Source organism: Salvelinus fontinalis, unplaced genomic scaffold (assembly GCF_029448725.1).
Source record: "Salvelinus fontinalis isolate EN_2023a unplaced genomic scaffold, ASM2944872v1 scaffold_0242, whole genome shotgun sequence".
Taxonomy (NCBI): Eukaryota; Metazoa; Chordata; class Actinopteri; order Salmoniformes; family Salmonidae; genus Salvelinus; species Salvelinus fontinalis.
The window spans coordinates 231,599-257,775 of record NW_026600451.1 but is presented as its reverse complement, the minus strand read 5'-3'; the positions used below and the strand labels follow the sequence as shown (position 1 = coordinate 257,775).

The 26,177-nt window shown below is 42.0% G+C and overlaps 1 protein-coding gene across 3 annotated transcripts in view; it reads right to left on the bottom strand.

The window, feature by feature from the left end:
* The window catches only part of LOC129844866 (dmX-like protein 2), a gene marked incomplete at its 3' end in the record, with an annotated part of 99,674 nt that overhangs the window by 2,181 nt on the left and 71,316 nt on the right, over positions 1–26,177 (bottom strand). For all 3 annotated transcript variants that reach the window (XM_055913027.1, XM_055913029.1, XM_055913028.1), the window contains 4 exon segments: positions 20,428–20,488; positions 24,768–24,912; positions 25,011–25,132; positions 26,086–26,172. In XM_055913027.1, the coding sequence (XP_055769002.1) occupies positions 20,428–20,488; positions 24,768–24,912; positions 25,011–25,132; positions 26,086–26,172 (415 nt within the window).

The window sequence follows — 26,177 nt, the reverse complement described above, 5'->3', positions numbered from 1 at the left end:
ATAACCTAGTGGCGGGATACTGTATATAACCGAGTGGCGGGATACTGTATATAACCTAGTGGCGGGATACTGTATATAACCTAGTGGTGGTATACTGTATATAACCTAGTGGCGGTATACTGTATATAACCTAGTGGCGGGATACTGTGTATAACCTAGTGGCGGGATACTGTGTATAACCTAGTGGCGGGATACTGTGTATAACCTAGTGGTGGGATACTGTATATAACCTAGTGGTGGGATACTGTATATAACCTAGTGGCGGGATACTGTATATAACCTAGTGGCGGCATACTGTATATAACCTAGTGGCGGGATACTGTGTATAACCTAGTGGCGGGATACTGTGTATAACCTAGTGGCGGGATACTGTATATAACCTAGTGGCGGGATACTGTATATAACCTAGTGGTGGCATACTGTGTATAACCTAGTGGCGGGATACTGTGTATAACCTAGTGGCGGCATACTGTGTATAACCTAGTGGCGGCATACTGTGTATAACCTAGTGGCGGGATACTGTGTATAACCTAGTGGCGGGATACTGTATATAACCTAGTGGCGGTATACTGTATATAACCTAGTGGCGGCATACTGTGAATAACCTAGTGGCGGCATACTGTGTATAACCTAGTGGCGGCATACTGTGTATAACCTAGTGGCGGCATACTGTGTATAACCTAGTGGCGGCATACTGTGTATAACCTAGTGGCGGCATACTGTATATAACCTAGTGGCGGCATACTGTATATAACCTAGTGGCGGCATACTGTGAATAACCTAGTGGCGGGATACTGTATATAACCTAGTGGCGGTATACTGTATATAACCTAGTGGCGGTATACTGTATATAACCTAGTGGCGGTATACTGTATATAACCTAGTGGCGGTATACTGTATACAACCTAGTGGCGGTATACTGTATACAACCTAGTGGCGGTATACTGTATACAACCTAGTGGCGGGATACTGTATATAACCTAGTGGCGGTATACTGTATATAACCTAGTGGCGGTATACTGTATATAACCTAGTGGCGGTATACTGTATATAACCTAGTGGCGGTATACTGTATATAACCTAGTGGCGGTATACTGTATATAACCTAGTGGCGGTATACTGTATATAACCTAGTGGCGGTATACTGTATATAACCTAGTGGCGGGATTCTGTATATAACCTAGTGGCGGGATACTGTGTATAACCTAGTGGCGGGATACTGTGTATAACCGAGTGGCGGGATACTGTGTATAACCGAGTGGCGGGATACTGTGTATAACCGAGTGGCGGGATACTGTGTATAACCGAGTGGCGGGATACTGTGTATAACCGAGTGGCGGGATACTGTGTATAACCTAGTGGCGGGATACTGTGTATAACCTAGTGGCGGGATACTGTGTATAACCTAGTGGCGGGATACTGTGTATAACCTAGTGGCGGCATACTGTGTATAACCTAGTGGCGGCATACTGTGTATAACCTAGTGGCGGCATACTGTGTATAACCTAGTGGCGGCATACTGTGTATAACCTAGTGGCGGCATACTGTGTATAACCTAGTGGCGGCATACTGTGTATAACCTAGTGGCGGCATACTGTGTATAACCTAGTGGCGGCATACTGTGTATAACCTAGTGGCGGCATACTGTGTATAACCTAGTGGCGGCATACTGTGTATAACCTAGTGGCGGCATACTGTGAATAACCTAGTGGCGGGATACTGTATACAACCTAGTGGCGGTATACTGTATACAACCTAGTGGCGGGATACTGTATACAACCTAGTGGCGGTATACTGTATACAACCTAGTGGCGGTATACTGTATATAACCTAGTGGCGGTATACTGTATATAACCTAGTGGCGGGATACTGTATATAACCTAGTGGCGGGATACTGTATATAACCTAGTGGCGGGATACTGTATATAACCTAGTGGCGGGATACTGTATATAACCTAGTGGCGGGATACTGTATATAACCTAGTGGCGGGATACTGTATATAACCTAGTGGCGGGATACTGTATATAACCTAGTGGCGGGATACTGTATATAACCTAGTGGCGGGATACTGTATATAACCTAGTGGCGGGATACTGTATATAACCTAGTGGTGGGATACTGTATATAACCTAGTGGTGGGATACTGTATATAACCTAGTGGTGGTATACTGTATATAACCTAGTGGTGGTATACTGTATATAACCTAGTGGTGGCATACTGTATATAACCTAGTGGTGGCATACTGTATATAACCTAGTGGTGGCATACTGTGTATAACCTAGTGGTGGCATACTGTATATAACCCAGTGGTGGGATACTGTATATAACCCAGTGGTGGGATACTGTATATAACCCAGTGGTGAAATACTGTATATAACCCAGTGGTGAAATACTGTATATAACCTAGTGGTGAAATACTGTATATAACCTAGTGGTGAAATACTGTATATAACCTAGTGGTGGGATACTGTATATAACCTAGTGGTGGGATACTGTATATAACCTAGTGGTGGGATACTGTGTATAACCTAGTGGTGGGATACTGTGTATAACCTAGTGGTGGGATACTGTGTATAACCTAGTGGTGGGATACTGTGTATAACCTAGTGGTGGGATACTGTATATAACCTAGTGGTGGGATACTGTGTATAACCTAGTGGTGGGATACTGTGTATAACCTAGTGGTGGGATACTGTATATAACCTAGTGGTGGGATACTGTATATAACCTAGTGGTGGGATACTGTATATAACCTAGTGGTGGTATACTGTATATAACCTAGTGGTGGTATACTGTATATAATACAGTAGTGGTATACTGTATATAACCTAGTGGTGGGATACTGTATATAACCTAGTGGTGGGATACTGTATATAACCTAGTGGTGGGATACTGTATATAACCTAGTGGTGGGATACTGTATATAATACAGTAGTGGTATACTGTATATAACCTAGTGGCGGTATACTGTATATAACCTAGTGGCGGTATACTGTATATAACCTAGTGGCGGTATACTGTATATAACCTAGTGGCGGTATACTGTATATAACCTAGTGGCGGTATACTGTATACAACCTAGTGGCGGTATACTGTATACAACCTAGTGGCGGTATACTGTATACAACCTAGTGGCGGTATACTGTATACAACCTAGTGGCGGTATACTGTATACAACCTAGTGGCGGGATACTGTATACAACCTAGTGGCGGTATACTGTATATAACCTAGTGGCGGTATACTGTATATAACCTAGTGGCGGTATACTGTATATAACCTAGTGGCGGTATACTGTATATAACCTAGTGGCGGTATACTGTATATAACCTAGTGGCGGTATACTGTATATAACCTAGTGGCGGTATACTGTATATAACCTAGTGGCGGTATACTGTATACAACCTAGTGGCGGTATACTGTATACAACCTAGTGGCGGTATACTGTATACAACCTAGTGGCGGTATACTGTATACAACCTAGTGGCGGTATACTGTATACAACCTAGTGGCGGTATACTGTATACAACCTAGTGGCGGTATACTGTATACAACCTAGTGGCGGTATACTGTATACAACCTAGTGGCGGTATACTGTATACAACCTAGTGGCGGTATACTGTATATAACCTAGTGGCGGGATACTGTATATAACCTAGTGGCGGGATACTGTATACAACCTAGTGGCGGTATACTGTATACAACCTAGTGGCGGTATACTGTATATAACCTAGTGGCGGTATACTGTATATAACCTAGTGGCGGGATACTGTATATAACCTAGTGGCGGGATACTGTATATAACCTAGTGGCGGGATACTGTATATAACCTAGTGGCGGGATACTGTATATAACCTAGTGGCGGGATACTGTATATAACCTAGTGGCGGGATACTGTATATAACCTAGTGGCGGGATACTGTATATAACCTAGTGGCGGGATACTGTATATAACCTAGTGGCGGGATACTGTATATAACCTAGTGGCGGGATACTGTATATAACCTAGTGGTGGGATACTGTATATAACCTAGTGGTGGGATACTGTATATAACCTAGTGGTGGTATACTGTATATAACCTAGTGGTGGTATACTGTATATAACCTAGTGGTGGCATACTGTATATAACCTAGTGGTGGCATACTGTATATAACCTAGTGGTGGCATACTGTGTATAACCTAGTGGTGGCATACTGTATATAACCCAGTGGTGGGATACTGTATATAACCCAGTGGTGGGATACTGTATATAACCCAGTGGTGAAATACTGTATATAACCCAGTGGTGAAATACTGTATATAACCTAGTGGTGAAATACTGTATATAACCTAGTGGTGAAATACTGTATATAACCTAGTGGTGGGATACTGTATATAACCTAGTGGTGGGATACTGTATATAACCTAGTGGTGGGATACTGTGTATAACCTAGTGGTGGGATACTGTGTATAACCTAGTGGTGGGATACTGTGTATAACCTAGTGGTGGGATACTGTGTATAACCTAGTGGTGGGATACTGTATATAACCTAGTGGTGGGATACTGTGTATAACCTAGTGGTGGGATACTGTGTATAACCTAGTGGTGGGATACTGTATATAACCTAGTGGTGGGATACTGTATATAACCTAGTGGTGGGATACTGTATATAACCTAGTGGTGGTATACTGTATATAACCTAGTGGTGGTATACTGTATATAATACAGTAGTGGTATACTGTATATAACCTAGTGGTGGGATACTGTATATAACCTAGTGGTGGGATACTGTATATAACCTAGTGGTGGGATACTGTATATAACCTAGTGGTGGGATACTGTATATAATACAGTAGTGGTATACTGTATATAACCTAGTGGCGGTATACTGTATATAACCTAGTGGCGGTATACTGTATATAACCTAGTGGCGGTATACTGTATATAACCTAGTGGCGGTATACTGTATACAACCTAGTGGCGGTATACTGTATACAACCTAGTGGCGGTATACTGTATACAACCTAGTGGCGGTATACTGTATACAACCTAGTGGCGGTATACTGTATACAACCTAGTGGCGGGATACTGTATACAACCTAGTGGCGGTATACTGTATACAACCTAGTGGCGGTATACTGTATATAACCTAGTGGCGGTATACTGTATATAACCTAGTGGCGGTATACTGTATATAACCTAGTGGCGGTATACTGTATATAACCTAGTGGCGGTATACTGTATATAACCTAGTGGCGGTATACTGTATATAACCTAGTGGCGGTATACTGTATACAACCTAGTGGCGGTATACTGTATACAACCTAGTGGCGGTATACTGTATACAACCTAGTGGCGGTATACTGTATACAACCTAGTGGCGGTATACTGTATACAACCTAGTGGCGGTATACTGTATACAACCTAGTGGCGGTATACTGTATACAACCTAGTGGCGGTATACTGTATACAACCTAGTGGCGGTATACTGTATACAACCTAGTGGCGGTATACTGTATACAACCTAGTGGCGGTATACTGTATATAACCTAGTGGCGGTATACTGTATATAACCTAGTGGCGGTATACTGTATATAACCTAGTGGCGGTATACTGTATATAACCTAGTGGCGGTATACTGTATATAACCTAGTGGCGGTATACTGTATATAACCTAGTGGCGGTATACTGTATATAACCTAGTGGCGGTATACTGTATATAACCTAGTGGCGGTATACTGTATATAACCTAGTGGCGGTATACTGTATATAACCTAGTGGCGGTATACTGTATATAACCTAGTGGCGGTATACTGTATATAACCTAGTGGCGGTATACTGTATATAACCTAGTGGCGGGATACTGTATATAACCTAGTGGCGGGATACTGTATATAACCTAGTGGCGGGATACTGTGTATAACCTAGTGGCGGGATACTGTGTATAACCTAGTGGCGGGATACTGTGTATAACCTAGTGGCGGGATACTGTGTATAACCTAGTGGCGGGATACTGTGTATAACCTAGTGGCGGGATACTGTGTATAACCTAGTGGCGGGATACTGTGTATAACCTAGTGGCGGCATACTGTGTATAACCTAGTGGCGGCATACTGTGTATAACCTAGTGGCGGCATACTGTGTATAACCTAGTGGCGGCATACTGTGTATAACCTAGTGGCGGCATACTGTGTATAACCTAGTGGCGGCATACTGTGTATAACCTAGTGGCGGCATACTGTGTATAACCTAGTGGCGGCATACTGTGTATAACCTAGTGGCGGCATACTGTGAATAACCTAGTGGCGGGATACTGTATATAACCTAGTGGCGGTATACTGTATATAACCTAGTGGCGGTATACTGTATATAACCTAGTGGCGGTATACTGTATACAACCTAGTGGCGGTATACTGTATACAACCTAGTGGCGGTATACTGTATACAACCTAGTGGCGGTATACTGTATACAACCTAGTGGCGCTATACTGTATACAACCTAGTGGCGGGATACTGTATACAACCTAGTGGCGGGATACTGTATACAACCTAGTGGCGGGATACTGTATACAACCTAGTGGCGGGATACTGTATATAACCTAGTGGCGGGATACTGTATATAACCTAGTGGCGGGATACTGTATATAACCTAGTGGCGGGATACTGTATATAACCTAGTGGCGGGATACTGTATATAACCTAGTGGCGGGATACTGTATATAACCTAGTGGCGGGATACTGTATATAACCTAGTGGCGGGATACTGTATATAACCTAGTGGCGGGATACTGTATATAACCTAGTGGCGGGATACTGTATATAACCTAGTGGCGGCATACTGTGTATAACCTAGTGGCGGCATACTGTGTATAACCTAGTGGCGGCATACTGTGTATAACCTAGTGGCGGCATACTGTGTATAACCTAGTGGCGGCATACTGTGTATAACCTAGTGGCGGCATACTGTGTATAACCTAGTGGCGGCATACTGTGTATAACCTAGTGGCGGCATACTGTGTATAACCTAGTGGCGGGATACTGTGTATAACCTAGTGGCGGGATACTGTATATAACCTAGTGGCGAGATACTGTATATAACCTAGTGGCGGGATACTGTATATAACCTAGTGGCGGTATACTGTATATAACCTAGTGGCGGTATACTGTATACAACCTAGTGGCGGTATACTGTATACAACCTAGTGGCGGTATACTGTATACAACCTAGTGGCGGTATACTGTATACAACCTAGTGGCGGGATACTGTATACAACCTAGTGGCGGGATACTGTATACAACCTAGTGGCGGTATACTGTATACAACCTAGTGGCGGTATACTGTATATAACCTAGTGGCGGTATACTGTATATAACCTAGTGGCGGTATACTGTATATAACCTAGTGGCGGTATACTGTATATAACCTAGTGGCGGTATACTGTATACAACCTAGTGGCGGTATACTGTATACAACCTAGTGGCGGTATACTGTATACAACCTAGTGGCGGGATACTGTATACAACCTAGTGGCGGGATACTGTATACAACCTAGTGGCGGGATACTGTATATAACCTAGTGGCGGGATACTGTATATAACCTAGTGGCGGGATACTGTATATAACCTAGTGGCGGGATACTGTATATAACCTAGTGGCGGGATACTGTATATAACCTAGTGGCGGGATACTGTATATAACCTAGTGGCGGGATACTGTATATAACCTAGTGGCGGGATACTGTGTATAACCTAGTGGCGGGATACTGTGTATAACCTAGTGGCGGGATACTGTGTATAACCTAGTGGCGGGATACTGTGTATAACCTAGTGGCGGGATACTGTGTATAACCTAGTGGCGGCATACTGTGTATAACCTAGTGGCGGCATACTGTGTATAACCTAGTGGCGGCATACTGTGTATAACCTAGTGGCGGCATACTGTGTATAACCTAGTGGCGGCATACTGTGTATAACCTAGTGGCGGGATACTGTATATAACCTAGTGGCGGGATACTGTATATAACCTAGTGGCGAGATACTGTATATAACCTAGTGGCGGGATACTGTATATAACCTAGTGGCGGTATACTGTATACAACCTAGTGGCGGTATACTGTATACAACCTAGTGGCGGTATACTGTATACAACCTAGTGGCGGTATACTGTATACAACCTAGTGGCGGTATACTGTATACAACCTAGTGGCGGTATACTGTATACAACCTAGTGGCGGTATACTGTATACAACCTAGTGGCGGTATACTGTATATAACCTAGTGGCGGTATACTGTATATAACCTAGTGGCGGTATACTGTATATAACCTAGTGGCGGTATACTGTATATAACCTAGTGGCGGTATACTGTATATAACCTAGTGGCGGTATACTGTATATAACCTAGTGGCGGTATACTGTATATAACCTAGTGGCGGTATACTGTATATAACCTAGTGGCGGTATACTGTATATAACCTAGTGGCGGTATACTGTATATAACCTAGTGGCGGGATACTGTATATAACCTAGTGGCGGGATACTGTATACAACCTAGTGGCGGGATACTGTATACAACCTAGTGGCGGGATACTGTATACAACCTAGTGGCGGTATACTGTATACAACCTAGTGGCGGTATACTGTATACAACCTAGTGGCGGTATACTGTATACAACCTAGTGGCGGTATACTGTATACAACCTAGTGGCGGGATACTGTATACAACCTAGTGGCGGGATACTGTATACAACCTAGTGGCGGGATACTGTATACAACCTAGTGGCGGCATACTGTGTATAACCTAGTGGCGCCATACTGTGTATAACCTAGTGGCGGCATACTGTGTATAACCTAGTGGCGGCATACTGTGTATAACCTAGTGGCGGCATACTGTGTATAACCTAGTGGCGGCATACTGTGTATAACCTAGTGGCGGCATACTGTGTATAACCTAGTGGCGGGATACTGTATATAACCTAGTGGCGGGATACTGTATATAACCTAGTGGCGGGATACTGTATATAACCTAGTGGCGAGATACTGTATATAACCTAGTGGCGAGATACTGTATATAACCTAGTGGCGGGATACTGTATATAACCTAGTGGCGGTATACTGTATATAACCTAGTGGCGGTATACTGTATACAACCTAGTGGCGGTATACTGTATACAACCTAGTGGCGGTATACTGTATACAACCTAGTGGCGGGATACTGTATACAACCTAGTGGCGGTATACTGTATACAACCTAGTGGCGGTATACTGTATACAACCTAGTGGCGGTATACTGTATATAACCTAGTGGCGGTATACTGTATATAACCTAGTGGCGGGATACTGTATATAACCTAGTGGCGGGATACTGTATATAACCTAGTGGCGGGATACTGTATATAACCTAGTGGCGGGATACTGTGTATAACCTAGTGGCGGCATACTGTGTATAACCTAGTGGCGGCATACTGTGTATAACCTAGTGGCGGCATACTGTGTATAACCTAGTGGCGGCATACTGTGTATAACCTAGTGGCGGCATACTGTGTATAACCTAGTGGCGGCATACTGTGTATAACCTAGTGGCGGCATACTGTGTATAACCTAGTGGCGGCATACTGTGTATAACCTAGTGGCGGCATACTGTGTATAACCTAGTGGCGGCATACTGTGTATAACCTAGTGGCGGCATACTGTGTATAACCTAGTGGCGGCATACTGTGTATAACCTAGTGGCGGCATACTGTGTATAACCTAGTGGCGGGATACTGTATATAACCTAGTGGCGGGATACTGTATATAACCTAGTGGCGGGATACTGTATATAACCTAGTGGGGGGATACTGTATATAACCTAGTGGGGGGATACTGTATATAACCTAGTGGTGGGATACTGTATATAACCTAGTGGTGAAATACTGTATATAACCTAGTGGTGGGATACTGTATATAACCTAGTGGTGGGATACTGTATATAACCTAGTGGTGGGATACTGTATATAACCTAGTGGTGGGATACTGTATATAACCTAGTGGTGGGATACTGTATATAACCTAGTGGTGGGATACTGTATATAACCTAGTGGTGGGATACTGTATATAACCTAGTGGTGGTATACTGTATATAACCTAGTGGTGGGATACTGTGTATAACCTAGTGGTGGGATACTGTGTATAACCTAGTGGTTGGGATACTGTGTATAACCTAGTGGTGGGATACTGTATATAACCTAGTGGTTGGGATACTGTGTATAACCTAGTGGTGGGATACTGTATATAACCTAGTGCTGGGATACTGTATATAACCTAGTGGTGGGATACTGTATATAACCTAGTGGTGGTATACTGTATATAACCTAGTGGTGGGATACTGTATATAACCTAGTGGTGGGATACTGTATATAACCTAGTGGTGGGATACTGTATATAACCTAGTGGTGGTATACTGTATATAACCTAGTGGTGGGATACTGTATATAACCTAGTGGTGGCATACTGTGTATAACCTAGTGGTGGCATACTGTATATAACCTAGTGGTGGCATACTGTATATAACCTAGTGGTGGGATACTGTATATAACCTAGTGGTGGGATACTGTATATAACCTAGTGGTGGTATACTGTATATAACCTAGTGGTGGTATACTGTGTATAACCTAGTGGTGGCATACTGTGTATAACCTAGTGGTGGCATACTGTGTATAACCTAGTGGTGGCATACTGTATATAACCTAGTGGTGGCATACTGTATATAACCTAGTGGTGGCATACTGTATATAACCTAGTGGTGGTATACTGTATATAACCTAGTGGTGGGATACTGTATATAACCTAGTGGTGGGATACTGTATATAACCTAGTGGTGGGATACTGTATATAACCTAGTGGTGGGATACTGTATATAACCTAGTGGTGGGATACTGTATATAACCTAGTGGTGGGATACTGTATATAACCTAGTGGTGGGATACTGTATATAACCTAGTGGTGGGATACTGTATATAACCTAGTGGTGGGATACTGTATATAACCTAGTGGTGGGATACTGTATATAACCTAGTGGTGGGATACTGTGTATAACCTAGTGGTGGGATACTGTGTATAACCTAGTGGTGGGATACTGTGTATAACCTAGTGGTGGGATACTGTATATAACCTAGTGGTGGGATACTGTGTATAACCTAGTGGTGGGATACTGTGTATAACCTAGTGGTGGTATACTGTGTATAACCTAGTGGTGGGATACTGTGTATAACCTAGTAGTGGTATACTGTATATAACCTAGTGGTGGGATACTGTGTATAACCTAGTGGTGGGATACTGTGTATAACCTAGTGGTGGGATACTGTGTATAACCTAGTGGTGGGATACTGTATATAACCTAGTGGTGGGATACTGTGTATAACCTAGTGGTGGGATACTGTGTATAACCTAGTGGTGGGATACTGTGTATAACCTAGTGGTGGGATACTGTGTATAACCTAGTGGTGGGATACTGTATATAACCTAGTGGTGGGATACTGTATATAACCTAGTGGTGGGATACTGTATATAACCTAGTAGTGGTATACTGTATATAACCTAGTAGTGGTATACTGTATATAACCTAGTAGTGGGATACTGTATATAACCTAGTAGTGGGATACTGTATATAACCTAGTAGTGGGATACTGTATATAACCTAGTAGTGGGATACTGTATATAACCTAGTGGTGGGATACTGTATATAACCTAGTGGTGGTATACTGTATATAACCTAGTGGTGGGATACTGTATATAACCTAGTGGTGGTATACTGTATATAACCTAGTGGTGGTATACTGTATATAACCTAGTGGTGAAATACTGTATATAACCTAGTGGTGAAATACTGTATATAACCTAGTGGTGAGATACTGTATATAACCTAGTGGTGGGATACTGTGTATAACCTAGTGGTGGGATACTGTGTATAACCTAGTGGTGGGATACTGTGTATAACCTAGTGGTGGGATACTGTGTATAACCTAGTGGTGGGATACTGTGTATAACCTAGTGGTGGGATACTGTGTATAACCTAGTGGTGGGATACTGTATATAACCTAGTGGTGGGATACTGTATATAACCTAGTGGTGGGATACTGTATATAACCTAGTGGTGGTATACTGTGTATAACCTAGTGGTGGGATACTGTGTATAACCTAGTGGTGGGATACTGTGTATAACCTAGTGGTGGGATACTGTGTATAACCTAGTGGTGGGATACTGTGTATAACCTAGTGGTGGGATACTGTGTATAACCTAGTGGTGGGATACTGTGTATAACCTAGTGGTGGGATACTGTGTATAACCTAGTGGTGGGATACTGTGTATAACCTAGTGGTGGGATACTGTGTATAACCTAGTGGTGGGATACTGTGTATAACCTAGTGGTGGGATACTGTGTATAACCTAGTGGTGGGATACTGTGTATAACCTAGTGGTGGGATACTGTGTATAACCTAGTGGTGGGATACTGTGTATAACCTAGTGGTGGGATACTGTGTATAACCTAGTGGTGGGATACTGTGTATAACCTAGTGGTGGTATACTGTATATAACCTAGTAGTGGTATACTGTATATAACCTAGTAGTGGTATACTGTATATAACCTAGTGGTGGTATACTGTATATAACCTAGTGGTGGTATACTGTATATAACCTAGTGGTGGTATACTGTATATAACCTAGTGGTGGTATACTGTATATAACCTAGTGGTGGTATACTGTATATAACCTAGTGGTGGTATACTGTATATAACCTAGTAGTGGGATACTGTATATAACCTAGTGGTGGGATACTGTATATAACCTAGTGGTGGCATACTGTATATAACCTAGTGGTGGCATACTGTATATAACCTAGTGGTGGTATACTGTATATAACCTAGTGGTGGTATACTGTATATAACCTAGTGGTGGTATACTGTATATAACCTAGTGGTGGTATACTGTATATAACCTAGTGGTGGTATACTGTATATAACCTAGTGGTGGTATACTGTATATAACCTAGTGGTGGTATACTGTATATAACCTAGTGGTGGTATACTGTATATAACCTAGTGGTGGTATACTGTATATAACCTAGTGGTGGTATACTGTATATAACCTAGTGGTGGTATACTGTATATAACCTAGTGGTGGTATACTGTATATAACCTAGTGGTGGGATACTGTATATAACCTAGTGGCGGGATACTGTATATAACCTAGTGGCGGGATACTGTATATAACCTAGTGGCGGGATACTGTATATAACCTAGTGGCGGGATACTGTATATAACCTAGTGGCGGGATACTGTATATAACCTAGTGGCGGGATACTGTATATAACCTAGTGGCGGGATACTGTATATAACCTAGTGGCGGGATACTGTATATAACCTAGTGGCGGGATACTGTGTATAACCTAGTGGCGGGATACTGTGTATAACCTAGTGGCGGGATACTGTGTATAACCTAGTGGCGGCATACTGTGTATAACCTAGTGGCGGCATACTGTGTATAACCTAGTGGCGGCATACTGTGTATAACCTAGTGGCGGCATACTGTGTATAACCTAGTGGCGGCATACTGTGTATAACCTAGTGGCGGCATACTGTGTATAACCTAGTGGCGGCATACTGTGTATAACCTAGTGGCGGCATACTGTGTATAACCTAGTGGCGGCATACTGTGTATAACCTAGTGGCGGCATACTGTGTATAACCTAGTGGCGGCATACTGTGTATAACCTAGTGGCGGCATACTGTATATAACCTAGTGGCGGCATACTGTATATAACCTAGTGGCGGGATACTGTATATAACCTAGTGGCGGGATACTGTATATAACCTAGTGGCGGGATACTGTATATAACCTAGTGGGGGGATACTGTATATAACCTAGTGGGGGGATACTGTATATAACCTAGTGGTGGGATACTGTATATAACCTAGTGGTGAAATACTGTATATAACCTAGTGGTGGGATACTGTATATAACCTAGTGGTGGGATACTGTATATAACCTAGTGGTGGGATACTGTATATAACCTAGTGGTGGGATACTGTATATAACCTAGTGGTGGGATACTGTATATAACCTAGTGGTGGGATACTGTATATAACCTAGTGGTGGTATACTGTGTATAACCTAGTGGTGGGATACTGTGTATAACCTAGTGGTGGGATACTGTGTATAACCTAGTGGTTGGGATACTGTGTATAACCTAGTGGTGGGATACTGTATATAACCTAGTGGTTGGGATACTGTGTATAACCTAGTGGTGGGATACTGTATATAACCTAGTGGTGGGATACTGTATATAACCTAGTGGTGGGATACTGTATATAACCTAGTGGTGGGATACTGTATATAACCTAGTGGTGGTATACTGTATATAACCTAGTGGTGGCATACTGTGTATAACCTAGTGGTGGCATACTGTGTATAACCTAGTGGTGGCATACTGTGTATAACCTAGTGGTGGCATACTGTATATAACCTAGTGGTGGGATACTGTATATAACCTAGTGGTGGGATACTGTATATAACCTAGTGGTGGGATACTGTATATAACCTAGTGGTGGTATACTGTATTTAACCTAGTGGTGGTATACTGTGTATAACCTAGTGGTGGCATACTGTGTATAACCTAGTGGTGGCATACTGTGTATAACCTAGTGGTGGCATACTGTATATAACCTAGTGGTGGCATACTGTATATAACCTAGTGGTGGCATACTGTATATAACCTAGTGGTGGTATACTGTATATAACCTAGTGGTGGGATACTGTATATAACCTAGTGGTGGGATACTGTATATAACCTAGTGGTGGGATACTGTATATAACCTAGTGGTGGGATACTGTATATAACCTAGTGGTGGGATACTGTATATAACCTAGTGGTGGGATACTGTATATAACCTAGTGGTGGGATACTGTATATAACCTAGTGGTGGGATACTGTATATAACCTAGTGGTGGGATACTGTGTATAACCTAGTGGTGGGATACTGTGTATAACCTAGTGGTGGGATACTGTGTATAACCTAGTGGTGGGATACTGTGTATAACCTAGTGGTGGGATACTGTATATAACCTAGTGGTGGGATACTGTGTATAACCTAGTGGTGGGATACTGTATATAACCTAGTGGTGGGATACTGTATATAACCTAGTAGTGGTATACTGTATATAACCTAGTAGTGGTATACTGTATATAACCTAGTAGTGGGATACTGTATATAACCTAGTAGTGGGATACTGTATATAACCTAGTAGTGGGATACTGTATATAACCTAGTAGTGGGATACTGTATATAACCTAGTGGTGGTATACTGTATATAACCTAGTGGTGGGATACTGTATATAACCTAGTGGGGGTATACTGTATATAACCTAGTGGGGGTATACTGTATATAACCTAGTGGGGGTATACTGTATATAACCTAGTGGGGGTATACTGTATATAACCTAGTGGTGGGATACTGTATATAACCTAGTGGTGGGATACTGTATATAACCTAGTGGTGGGATACTGTATATAACCTAGTGGTGGGATACTGTATATAACCTAGTGGTGGGATACTGTATATAACCTAGTGGTGGGATACTGTATATAACCTAGTGGTGGGATACTGTATATAACCTAGTGGTGGGATACTGTATATAACCTAGTGGTGGGATACTGTATATAACCTAGTGGTGGGATACTGTATATAACCTAGTGGTGGGATACTGTATATAACCTAGTGGCGGGATACTGTATATAACCTAGTGGCGGCATACTGTGTATAACCTAGTGGCGGCATACTGTGTATAACCTAGTGGCGGCATACTGTGTATAACCTAGTGGCGGCATACTGTGTATAACCTAGTGGCGGCATACTGTGTATAACCTAGTGGCGGCATACTGTGTATAACCTAGTGGCGGCATACTGTGTATAACCTAGTGGCGGCATACTGTATATAACCTAGTGGCGGCATACTGTATATAACCTAGTGGCGGCATACTGTATATAACCTAGTGGCGGGATACTGTATATAACCTAGTGGCGGGATACTGTATATAACCTAGTGGCGGGATACTGTATATAACCTAGTGGCGGGATACTGTATATAACCTAGTGGCGGGATACTGTATATAACCTAGTGGTGAAATACTGTATATAACCTAGTGGTGGGATACTGTATATAACCTAGTGGTGGGATACTGTATATAACCTAGTGGTGGGATACTGTGTATAACCTAGTGGTGGGATACTGTATATAACCTAGTGGTGGGATACTGTATATAACCTAGTAGTGGTATACTGTATATAACCTAGTGGTGGAATACTGTGTATAACCTAGTGGTGGGATACTGTGTATAACCTAGTGGTGGGATACTGTATATAACCTAGTGGTGGGATACTGTATATAACCTAGTGGTGGGATACTGTATATAACCTAGTGGTGGGATACTGTATATAACCTAGTGGTGGTATACTGTGTATAACCTAGTGGTGGGATACTGTGTATAACCTAGTGGTGGGATACTGTGTATAACCTAGTGGTGGGATACTGTGTATAACCTAGTGGTGGGATACTGTATATAACCTAGTGGTGGGATACTGTATATAACCTAGTGGTGGTATACTGTATATAACCTAGTAGTGGTATACTGTATATAACCTAGTGGTGGTATACTGTATATAACCTAGTAGTGGTATACTGTATATAACCTAGTGGTGGTATACTGTATATAACCTAGTGGTGGGATACTGTATATAACCTAGTGGTGGGATACTGTATATAACCTAGTGGTGGGATACTGTATATAACCTAGTGGTGGCATACTGTATATAACCTAGTGGTGGCATACTGTATATAACCTAGTGGTGGCATACTGTATATAACCTAGTGGTGGCATACTGTATATAACCTAGTGGTGGCATACTGTATATAACCTAGTGGTGGCATACTGTATATAACCTAGTGGTGGCATACTGTATATAACCTAGTGGTGGCATACTGTATATAACCTAGTGGTGGCATACTGTATATAACCTAGTGGTGGCATACTGTATATAACCTAGTGGTGGCATACTGTGTATAACCTAGTGGTGGCATACTGTGTATAACCTAGTGGTGGCATACTGTGTATAACCTAGTGGTGGCATAATGTGTATAACCTAGTGGTGGCATACTGTGTATAACCTAGTGGTGGCATACTGTATATAACCTAGTAGTGGTATACTGTATATAACCTAGTAGTGGTATACTGTATATAACCTAGTGGTGGCATAATGTATATAACCTAGTGGTGGCATAATGTATATAACCTAGTGGTGGCATACTGTATATAACACAGTAGTGGTATACTGTATATAACACAGTAGTGGTATACTGTATATAACCTAGTGGTGGTATACTGTATATAACCTAGTGGTGGCATACTGTATATAACCTAGTGGTGGCATACTGTATATAACCTAGTGGTGGCATACTGTATATAACCTAGTGGTGGCATACTGTATATAACCTAGTGGTGGCATACTGTATATAACCTAGTGGTGGCATACTGTATATAACCTAGTGGTGGTATACTGTATATAACCTAGTGGTGGTATACTGTATATAACCTAGTGGTGGTATACTGTATATAACCTAGTGGTGGTATACTGTATATAACCTAGTGGTGGTATACTGTATATAACCTAGTGGTGGTATACTGTATATAACCTAGTGGTGGCATACTGTGTATAACCTAGTGGTGACATACTGTATATAACCTAGTGGTGGGATACTGTATATAACCTAGTAGTGGTATACTGTATATAACCTAGTAGTGGTATACTGTATATAACCTAGTAGTGGTATACTGTATATAACCTAGTAGTGGTATACTGTATATAACCTAGTAGTGGTATACTGTATATAACCTAGTAGTGGTATACTGTATATAACCTAGTAGTGGTATACTGTATATAATACAGTGGTGGTATACTGTATATAACCTAGTGGTGGTATACTGTATATAACCTAGTAGTGGTATACTGTATATAATACAGTAGTGGTATACTGTATATAACCTAGTGGTGGTATACTGTATATAACCTAGTGGTGGTATACTGTATATAACCTAGTGGTGGTATACTGTATATAATACAGTAGTGGTATACTGTATATAACCTAATGGTGGTATACTGTATATAACCTAGTGGTGGTATACTGTATATAACCTAGTGGTGGGATACTGTATATAACCTAGTGGTGGGATACTGTATATAACCTAGTGGTGGGATACTGTATATAACCTAGTGGTGGGATACTGTATATAACCTAGTGGTGGGATACTGTATATAACCTAGTGGTGGGATACTGTATATAACCTAGTGGTGGCATACTGTATATAACCTAGTGGTGGCATACTGTATATAACCTAGTGGTGGCATACTGTATATAACCTAGTGGTGGTATACTGTATATAACCTAGTGGTGGTATACTGTATATAACCTAGTGGTGGTATACTGTATATAACCTAGTGGTGGTATACTGTATATAACCTAGTGGTGGTATACTGTATATAACCTAGTGGTGGTATACTGTATATAACCTAGTGGTGGTATACTGTATATAACCTAGTGGTGGCATACTGTGTATAACCTAGTGGTGGTATACTGTATATAACCTAGTGGTGGGATACTGTATATAACCTAGTAGTGGTATACTGTATATAACCTAGTAGTGGTATACTGTATATAACCTAGTAGTGGTATACTGTATATAACCTAGTAGTGGTATACTGTATATAACCTAGTAGTGGTATACTGTATATAACCTAGTAGTGGTATACTGTATATAACCTAGTAGTGGTATACTGTATATAACCTAGTAGTGGTATACTGTATATAATACAGTGGTGGTATACTGTATATAACCTAGTGGTGGTATACTGTATATAACCTAGTAGTGATATACTGTATATAATACAGTAGTGGTATACTGTATATAACCTAGTGGTGGTATACTGTATATAACCTAGTGGTGGTATACTGTATATAACCTAGTGGTGGTATACTGTATATAATACAGTAGTGGTATACTGTATATAACCTAATGGTGGTATACTGTATATAACCTAGTGGTGGTATACTGTATATAACCTAGTGGTGGTATACTGTATATAACCTAGTGGTGGGATACTGTATATAACCTAGTGGTGGTATACTGTATATAACCTAGTGGTGGTATACTGTATATAACCTAGTGGTGGTATACTGTATATAACCTAGTGGTGATATACTGTATATAACCTAGTGGTGATATACTGTATATAACCTAGTGGTGGTATACTGTATATAACCTAGTGGTGGTATACTGTATATAACCTAGTGGTGGGATACTGTATATAACCTAGTGGTGGGATACTGTATATAACCTAGTGGTGGTATACTGTATATAACCTAGTGGTGGGATACTGTATATAACCTAGTGGTGGGATACTGTATATAACCTAGTGGTGGGATACTGTATATAACCTAGTGGTGGGATACTGTATATAACCTAGTGGTGGCATACTGTATATAACCTAGTGGTGGCATACTGTATATAACCTAGTGGTGGCATACTGTATATAACCTAGTGGTGGCATACTGTATATAACCTAGTGGTGGCATACTGTATATAACCTAGTGGTGGCATACTGTATATAACCTAGTGGTGGCATACTGTATATAACCTAGTGGTGGCATACTGGATATAACCTAGTGGTGGTATACTGTATATAACCTAGTAGTGGTATACTGTATATAACCTAGTGGTGGTATACTGTATATAACCTAGTGGTGGCATAATGTATATAACCTAGTGGTGGCATAATGTATATAACCTAGTGGTGGCATAATGTATATAACCTAGTGGTGGCATACTGTATATAACACAGTAGTGGTATACTGTATATAACCTAGTGGTGGTATACTGTATATAACCTAATGGTGGTATACTGTATATAACCTAGTGGTGGTATACTGTATATAACCTAGTGGTGGGATACTGTATATAACCTAGTGGTGGGATACTGTATATAACCTAGTGGTGGTATACTGTATATAACCTAGTGGTGGTATACTGTATATAACCTAGTGGTGGTATACTGTATATAACCTAGTGGTGGTATACTGTATATAACCTAGTGGTGGTATACTGTATATAACCTAGTGGTGGTATACTGTATATAACCTAGTGGTGGTATACTGTATATAACCTAGTGGTGGTATACTGTATATAACCTAGTGGTGGTATACTGTATATAACCTAGTGGTGGTATACTGTATATAACCTATTGGTGGTATACTGTATATAACCTAGTGGTGGTATACTGTATATAACCTAGTGGTGATATACTGTATATAATACAGTAGTGGTATATGGTACTGTATACATTAGATGATACCTACAGTACTGGAATATGGGGTGGGAGGTCATTCTCTTCACATTGTTCAGGTTCCTCTTCATAATCTGAAAAACAACATTCAAATAACCTAATACATCAAACTTCATTTGAAACCTCAGTCTTTAAAACATTCAGTCAATACACAGTGCTGCTCTACACTACGGACTTCAGTACTCAACTAGGACACTTCTTTGAACTGAAACAGCTCTGATGAAGGCCAGCAGGCCGATACGTCAGCTTCATACACTGAAGTGATACTGGCCAGAGCAGTGTGCAGGTCTTTCTTTTAGTTCATTAAAACTACTCTACAACATTTCACTCTAAAGGGGATTCATCATCTGAACTAGAACCTAGTTTACACATACAGTATAAGCCAATGACACTGAAGGACAGTATGTCTTTCCATACAGTCTGGCCTAACCAAGACTCACCACCTAGACTAGGACATATTTATACTTCTGCTACAAGGCAACAGTACTCCATATTGACTGTAGCATGAAGAATTATCACTTGAACGGGGACATATTTGAGAAGTGGGTGATGCGGTGACGCAGGCCTGTACCTTGGGCAGCCGAGGAGACGCTGTGAGAGCTGGGTATCTGTGTGTTGATACTCTCCCATCTCTCTCATACAAACACACACACTGCCTATCTCTGGTAACATAGACTCATCTAGCAGCCTGTTTAGTCCTCAACTCTCTGTCTGTTTGGCCTGAGAAAGATAAACAAGTGTCAATATTCACTGGACTGACTAGGTCCAGCTAGCGGGCCTCAGTTCGGACACAGCGAGCGAGGAATAGGGTGACACAATGACGTCTAACGTTAAAAGAAGAACGTTTGCCTGCTTGCTTTAAACCGTACTGTCTTACAGTACTCTGATGAGTTCTGCTGCACATATTTCCTATGACACCAGAGCAGTGTGGGGAGAGACGATAGGTTTTCATAATAAACAGACAGGACCTTGAGTTTAGAGTGGTGAGCTGTGAGCCAGACAGTACTCAGGAGTGAAACCTCCGTCCTAGCCTGTGTCCCTCTACAGGCCAGACTACTACCTCTCTCACTGGACTACACTGCACTGACAAGTTCAAAGTAAATGGAAAGTATGAAAGGAGATACTGTACCTTTCAACTGAAATGTCAAAAGTTTGGGGTCACTTAGAAATGTCCTTGTTTTTGAAAGAAACATTTTTTTTTGTCCATTAAAATAACATCAAATTGATCAGTAATACAGTGTAGTCATTGTTAATGTTGTAAATGACTATTATAGCTGGAAAAGGCAGATTTTTATGGAATATCTACATAGGCATACAGAGGCCCATTATCAGCAACCATCACTCCTGTGTTCCAATGGCATGTTGTTTTAGCCAATCCAAGTTTATCATTTTAAAAGGCTAATTGATCATTAGAAAACCATTTTGCAATTATGTTAGCATAGCTGAAAACTGTTGTTCTAATTAAAGAAGCAATAAAACTGGCCTCCTCACATTAGTGCTGCCTTTGATACCATCGATCACCACATTCTTTTGGAGAGATTGGAAACACAAATTGGTCTACACGGACAAGTTCTGGCCTGGTTTAGATCTTATCTGTCGGAAAGATATCAGTTTGTCTCTGTGAATGGTTTGTCCTCTGACAAATCAACTGTACATTTCGGTGTTCCTCAAGGTTCCGTTTTAGGACCACTATTGTTTTCACTATATATTTTACCTGTTGGGGATGTCATTCGAAAACATAATGTTAACATTCACTGCTATGCGGATGACACACAGCTGTACATTTCAATGAAACATGGTGAAGCCCCAAAATTGCCCTCGCTAGAAGCCTGTGTTTCAGACATAAGGAAGTGGATGGCTGAAAACGTTCTACTTTTAAACTCGGACAAAACAGAGATGCTTGTTCTAGGTCCTAGGAAACAAAGAGATCTTCTGTTGAATCTGACAATTAATCTTGATGGTTGTAAAGTCGTCTCAAATAAAACTGTGAAGGACCTCGGCGTTACTCTGGACCCTGATCTCTCTTTTGACGAACATATCAAGACAGCTTTTTTCCATCTAGGTAACATTGCAAAAATCAGAAATGTTCTGTCCAAAAATGATGCAGAAAAATTCATCCATGCTTTTGTTACTTCTAGGTTAGACTACTGCAATGCTCTACTTTCCGGCTACCCGGATAGAGCACTAAATACATTTCAGTTAGTGCTAAATACGGCTGCTAGAATCCTGACTAGAACCCCCCCAAAAATGTATCATATTACTCCAGTGCTAGCCTCCCTACACTGGCTTCCTGTTAAGGCAAGGGCTAATTTCAAGGTTTTACTGCTAAACTATAAAGCGTTACATGGGCTTGCTCCTACCTATCTTTCCGAGTTGGTCCTGCCGTACATACCTACACGTACGCTACGGTCACAAGACGCAGGCCTCCTAATTGTCCCTAGCATTTCTAAGCAAACAGCTGGAGGCAGGGCTTTCTCCTATAGATCTCCATTTTTATGTAATGGTCTGCCTACCCATGTGAGACACACAGACTTGGTCCCAACCTTTAAGTCTTTACTGAAGACTTATCTCTTCAGTGGGTCATATGATTGAGTGTAGTCAGGCCCAGGAGTGTGAAGGTGAACGGAAAGGCTCTGGAGCAACGAACCGCCCTTGCTGTCTCTGCCTGGCCGGTTCCCCTCTCTCCACTGGGATTCTCTGCCTCTAACCCTATTACAGGGGCTGAGTCACTGGCTTACTGGTGCTTTTTCATGCCGTCCCTAGGAGGGGTGCGTCGAGTCACTGACGTGATCTTCCTGTCTGGGTTGGCGCCCCCCCTTGGGTTGTGCCGTGGCGGAGATCTTTGTGGGGTATACTCGGCCTCGTCTCAGGATGGTAAGTTGGTGGTTGAAGATATCCGCCACGGCACAACCCAAGATATGTCGGGGGGCTAAGGTCAGTCTGTTATATCTGGAGTACTTCTCCTGTCTTATCTGGTGTCCTGTGTGAATTTAAGTATGCTCTCTCTAATTCTCTCTTTCTTTCTCTCTCTCGGAGGACCTGAGCCCTAGGACCATGCCTCAGGACGACCTGACATGATGACTCGTTGCTGTCCCCAGTCCACCTGGCCGTGCTGCTGCTCCAGTTTCAACTGTTCTGCCTGCGGCTATGGAACCCTGACCTGTTCACCGGACGTGCTACCTGTCCCAGACCTGCTGTTTTCAACTCTCTGGAGACCGCTGGAGCGGTAGAGATACTCTTAATGATCAGCTATGAAAAGCCAACTGACATTTACTCCTGAGGTGCTGACTTGCTGCACCCTCGACAACTACTGTGATTATTATTATTTAACCATGCTGGTCATTTATGAACATTTGAACATCTTGGCCATGTTCTATTATAATCTCCACCCGGTACAGCCAGAAGAGGAATGGCCACCCCTTATAGCCTGGTTCCTCTCTAGGTTTCTTCCTAGGTTTTGGCCTTTCTAGGAAGTTTTTCCTAGCCACCGTGCTTCTACACCTGCATTGCTTGCTGTTTGGGGTTTTAGGCTGGGTTTCTGTACAGCACTTTGAGATATCAGCTGATGTACGAATTTCTCCCATGGAATAGCCTTAATTTCTCAGAACAAGAATATACTGACGAGTTTCAGAAGAAAGTCCTTTGTTTCTGGACATTTTTAGCCTGTAATCAAACCCACACATGCCGATGCTCCACATACTCAACTAGTCTAAAGAAGGCCAGTTTTATTGCTTCTTTAATCAGAACAACAGTTTTCAGCTGTGCTAACATAATTGCAAAATGGTTTTCTAATGATCAATTAGTATTTTAAAATGATAAATTTGGATTAGCTAACACAACGTGCCATTGGAACACAGGAGTGATGGTTGCTGATAATGGGCCTCTGTACGCCTGTGTAGATATTCCCCCAACAATCTGCCGTTTCCAGCTACAATAGTCATTTACAACATTAACAATGTCGACACTGTATTTCTGATCAATTTGATGTTATTTTAATGGACAAAAAATTGGCTTTTCTTTCAAAAACAAGGAAATGTTTAAGTGGCCCCAAACTTTTGAACAGTAGTGTATATATATATATATATATAAACACATACTGTATGTGTGTGTGTGTGTGTGTGTGTGTGTGTGTGTGTGTGTGTGTGTGTGTGTGTGTGTGTGTGTGTGTGTGTGTGTGTGTGTATACTATGCATCTGTGTATGTGTGAGTGAGTGGAGGATGTTTTGTGTGTGTATGTGTGTGAGTGAGTGAGTGAGTGAGTGAGTGAGTGTATGTGAGTGAGTGAGTGAGTGAGTGAGTGAGTGAGTGTGTGTGTGAGTGAGAGAGTGAATGGAGGATGTTTGTGTGTCGTACCACACTAGCTCCCATGCTGGTCTGCCCACTCCCCAGCCAGGGCATGGATGCAGAGGCTGCCATGTCTTTGGGGTTGAAGTGGGACGGGGTAGAGGAGGCCTGGGCAACGTTAGTGTGGGAAGAACGGTAGTCCACGTCATCAGAACTGAGGAGAGAAAGAAGTCCAACACAATGTGTGTGTGTGTGTGTGTGTGTATATGTGTGTGTGTATGTGTGTGTGTGTGTGTAACATAGTGTACTGACCTGTGTGACTCCTTGTCAAAGTCCTCTCCTATCCAGGTGTAGGGCTGAGCAGCTAACAGAGTGGACACATCAACCTCCTGCACGTCGTGAGTGGACGCCAGCACTATCTCATTGGTGTTAGCCTGGAGGGGGGAGGGAGAGAAGAGGGGAGGAGGGGACGAGGGAGAGAAGAGGGAGGACGGGACGAGGGAGGGAGAGAAGAGAAGAGAGGCCAGTAAATGTATACCACATAATCTGAATGAGTAGAAGAGACATTCCAACAGAAACATTTAGATGTGGTGTACTGTGTGCTAACCCCCCTAAGGCCGATGTCCACGCCCATGTGGAAATCTATTTAGCATAATACACAAATCCATCAGTTTAAGTTAGAGATATCATTTTTTTTGCATTGGATGTGTCCACCGCATCCACCTATGTAACACTTCCGCATTTGGGGTGAAAGGTGACAGAGTTAGAGCAGTATTTGTCAGACCATTAGACATCCGAAAATCGGTATTCTCACAAAATCGTCTGGAGCGACGGAACGGTTTGGCCTAAAAATCTCTTTACGGAGGAGACTCTCAGGAACACGATGGTGCTCTCCGTTTTGCTCTACGTCCCCCACAAGCGTGTTGGAACTGGTCTGAAGCCGTAACTGCCGATCTGCCAACTTCTGTCTGTAGGGTCCCAACAGTTTGGGCTAAACACTGATCTGTGTAAAGGTGAGACTCTCAGGAACACGTATATATGGTATGTTCTGCTCTAGGACGTCCACAGGTCTCACAAGTCCAGTCTGAAAGTCCCCCGGTACCAGTTTAAAATCATTTATGGAAGTATATTTGGAGATTTAGATTGATTTAGTGACAAAAATAAGGGATTAAATCAATGTAAAAAAAGTATAAAATTAGACAGGGCTTAGACTGTTATATGTTAACTGGTGGCCTTATTGGCCAGTCTAATGGAATCCACTCTACTCATTCATCTCTATGGTGTCGAAGTCTAAAACCTGACGAACATGGCACCTGAATGTCAAACTACATCAAATGGGAAAGCTTTGTGTGTGTGTGTGTCTTTGTGCACTGCAGATGTCTCTCACCCTGTTGATGGCGAAGGCCATGATGATGTCAGACTCCTTGTGGATGATCTTAGCATTCCTTCCTGGGTAGCCCAAGTCTCCCTCCACCTGGA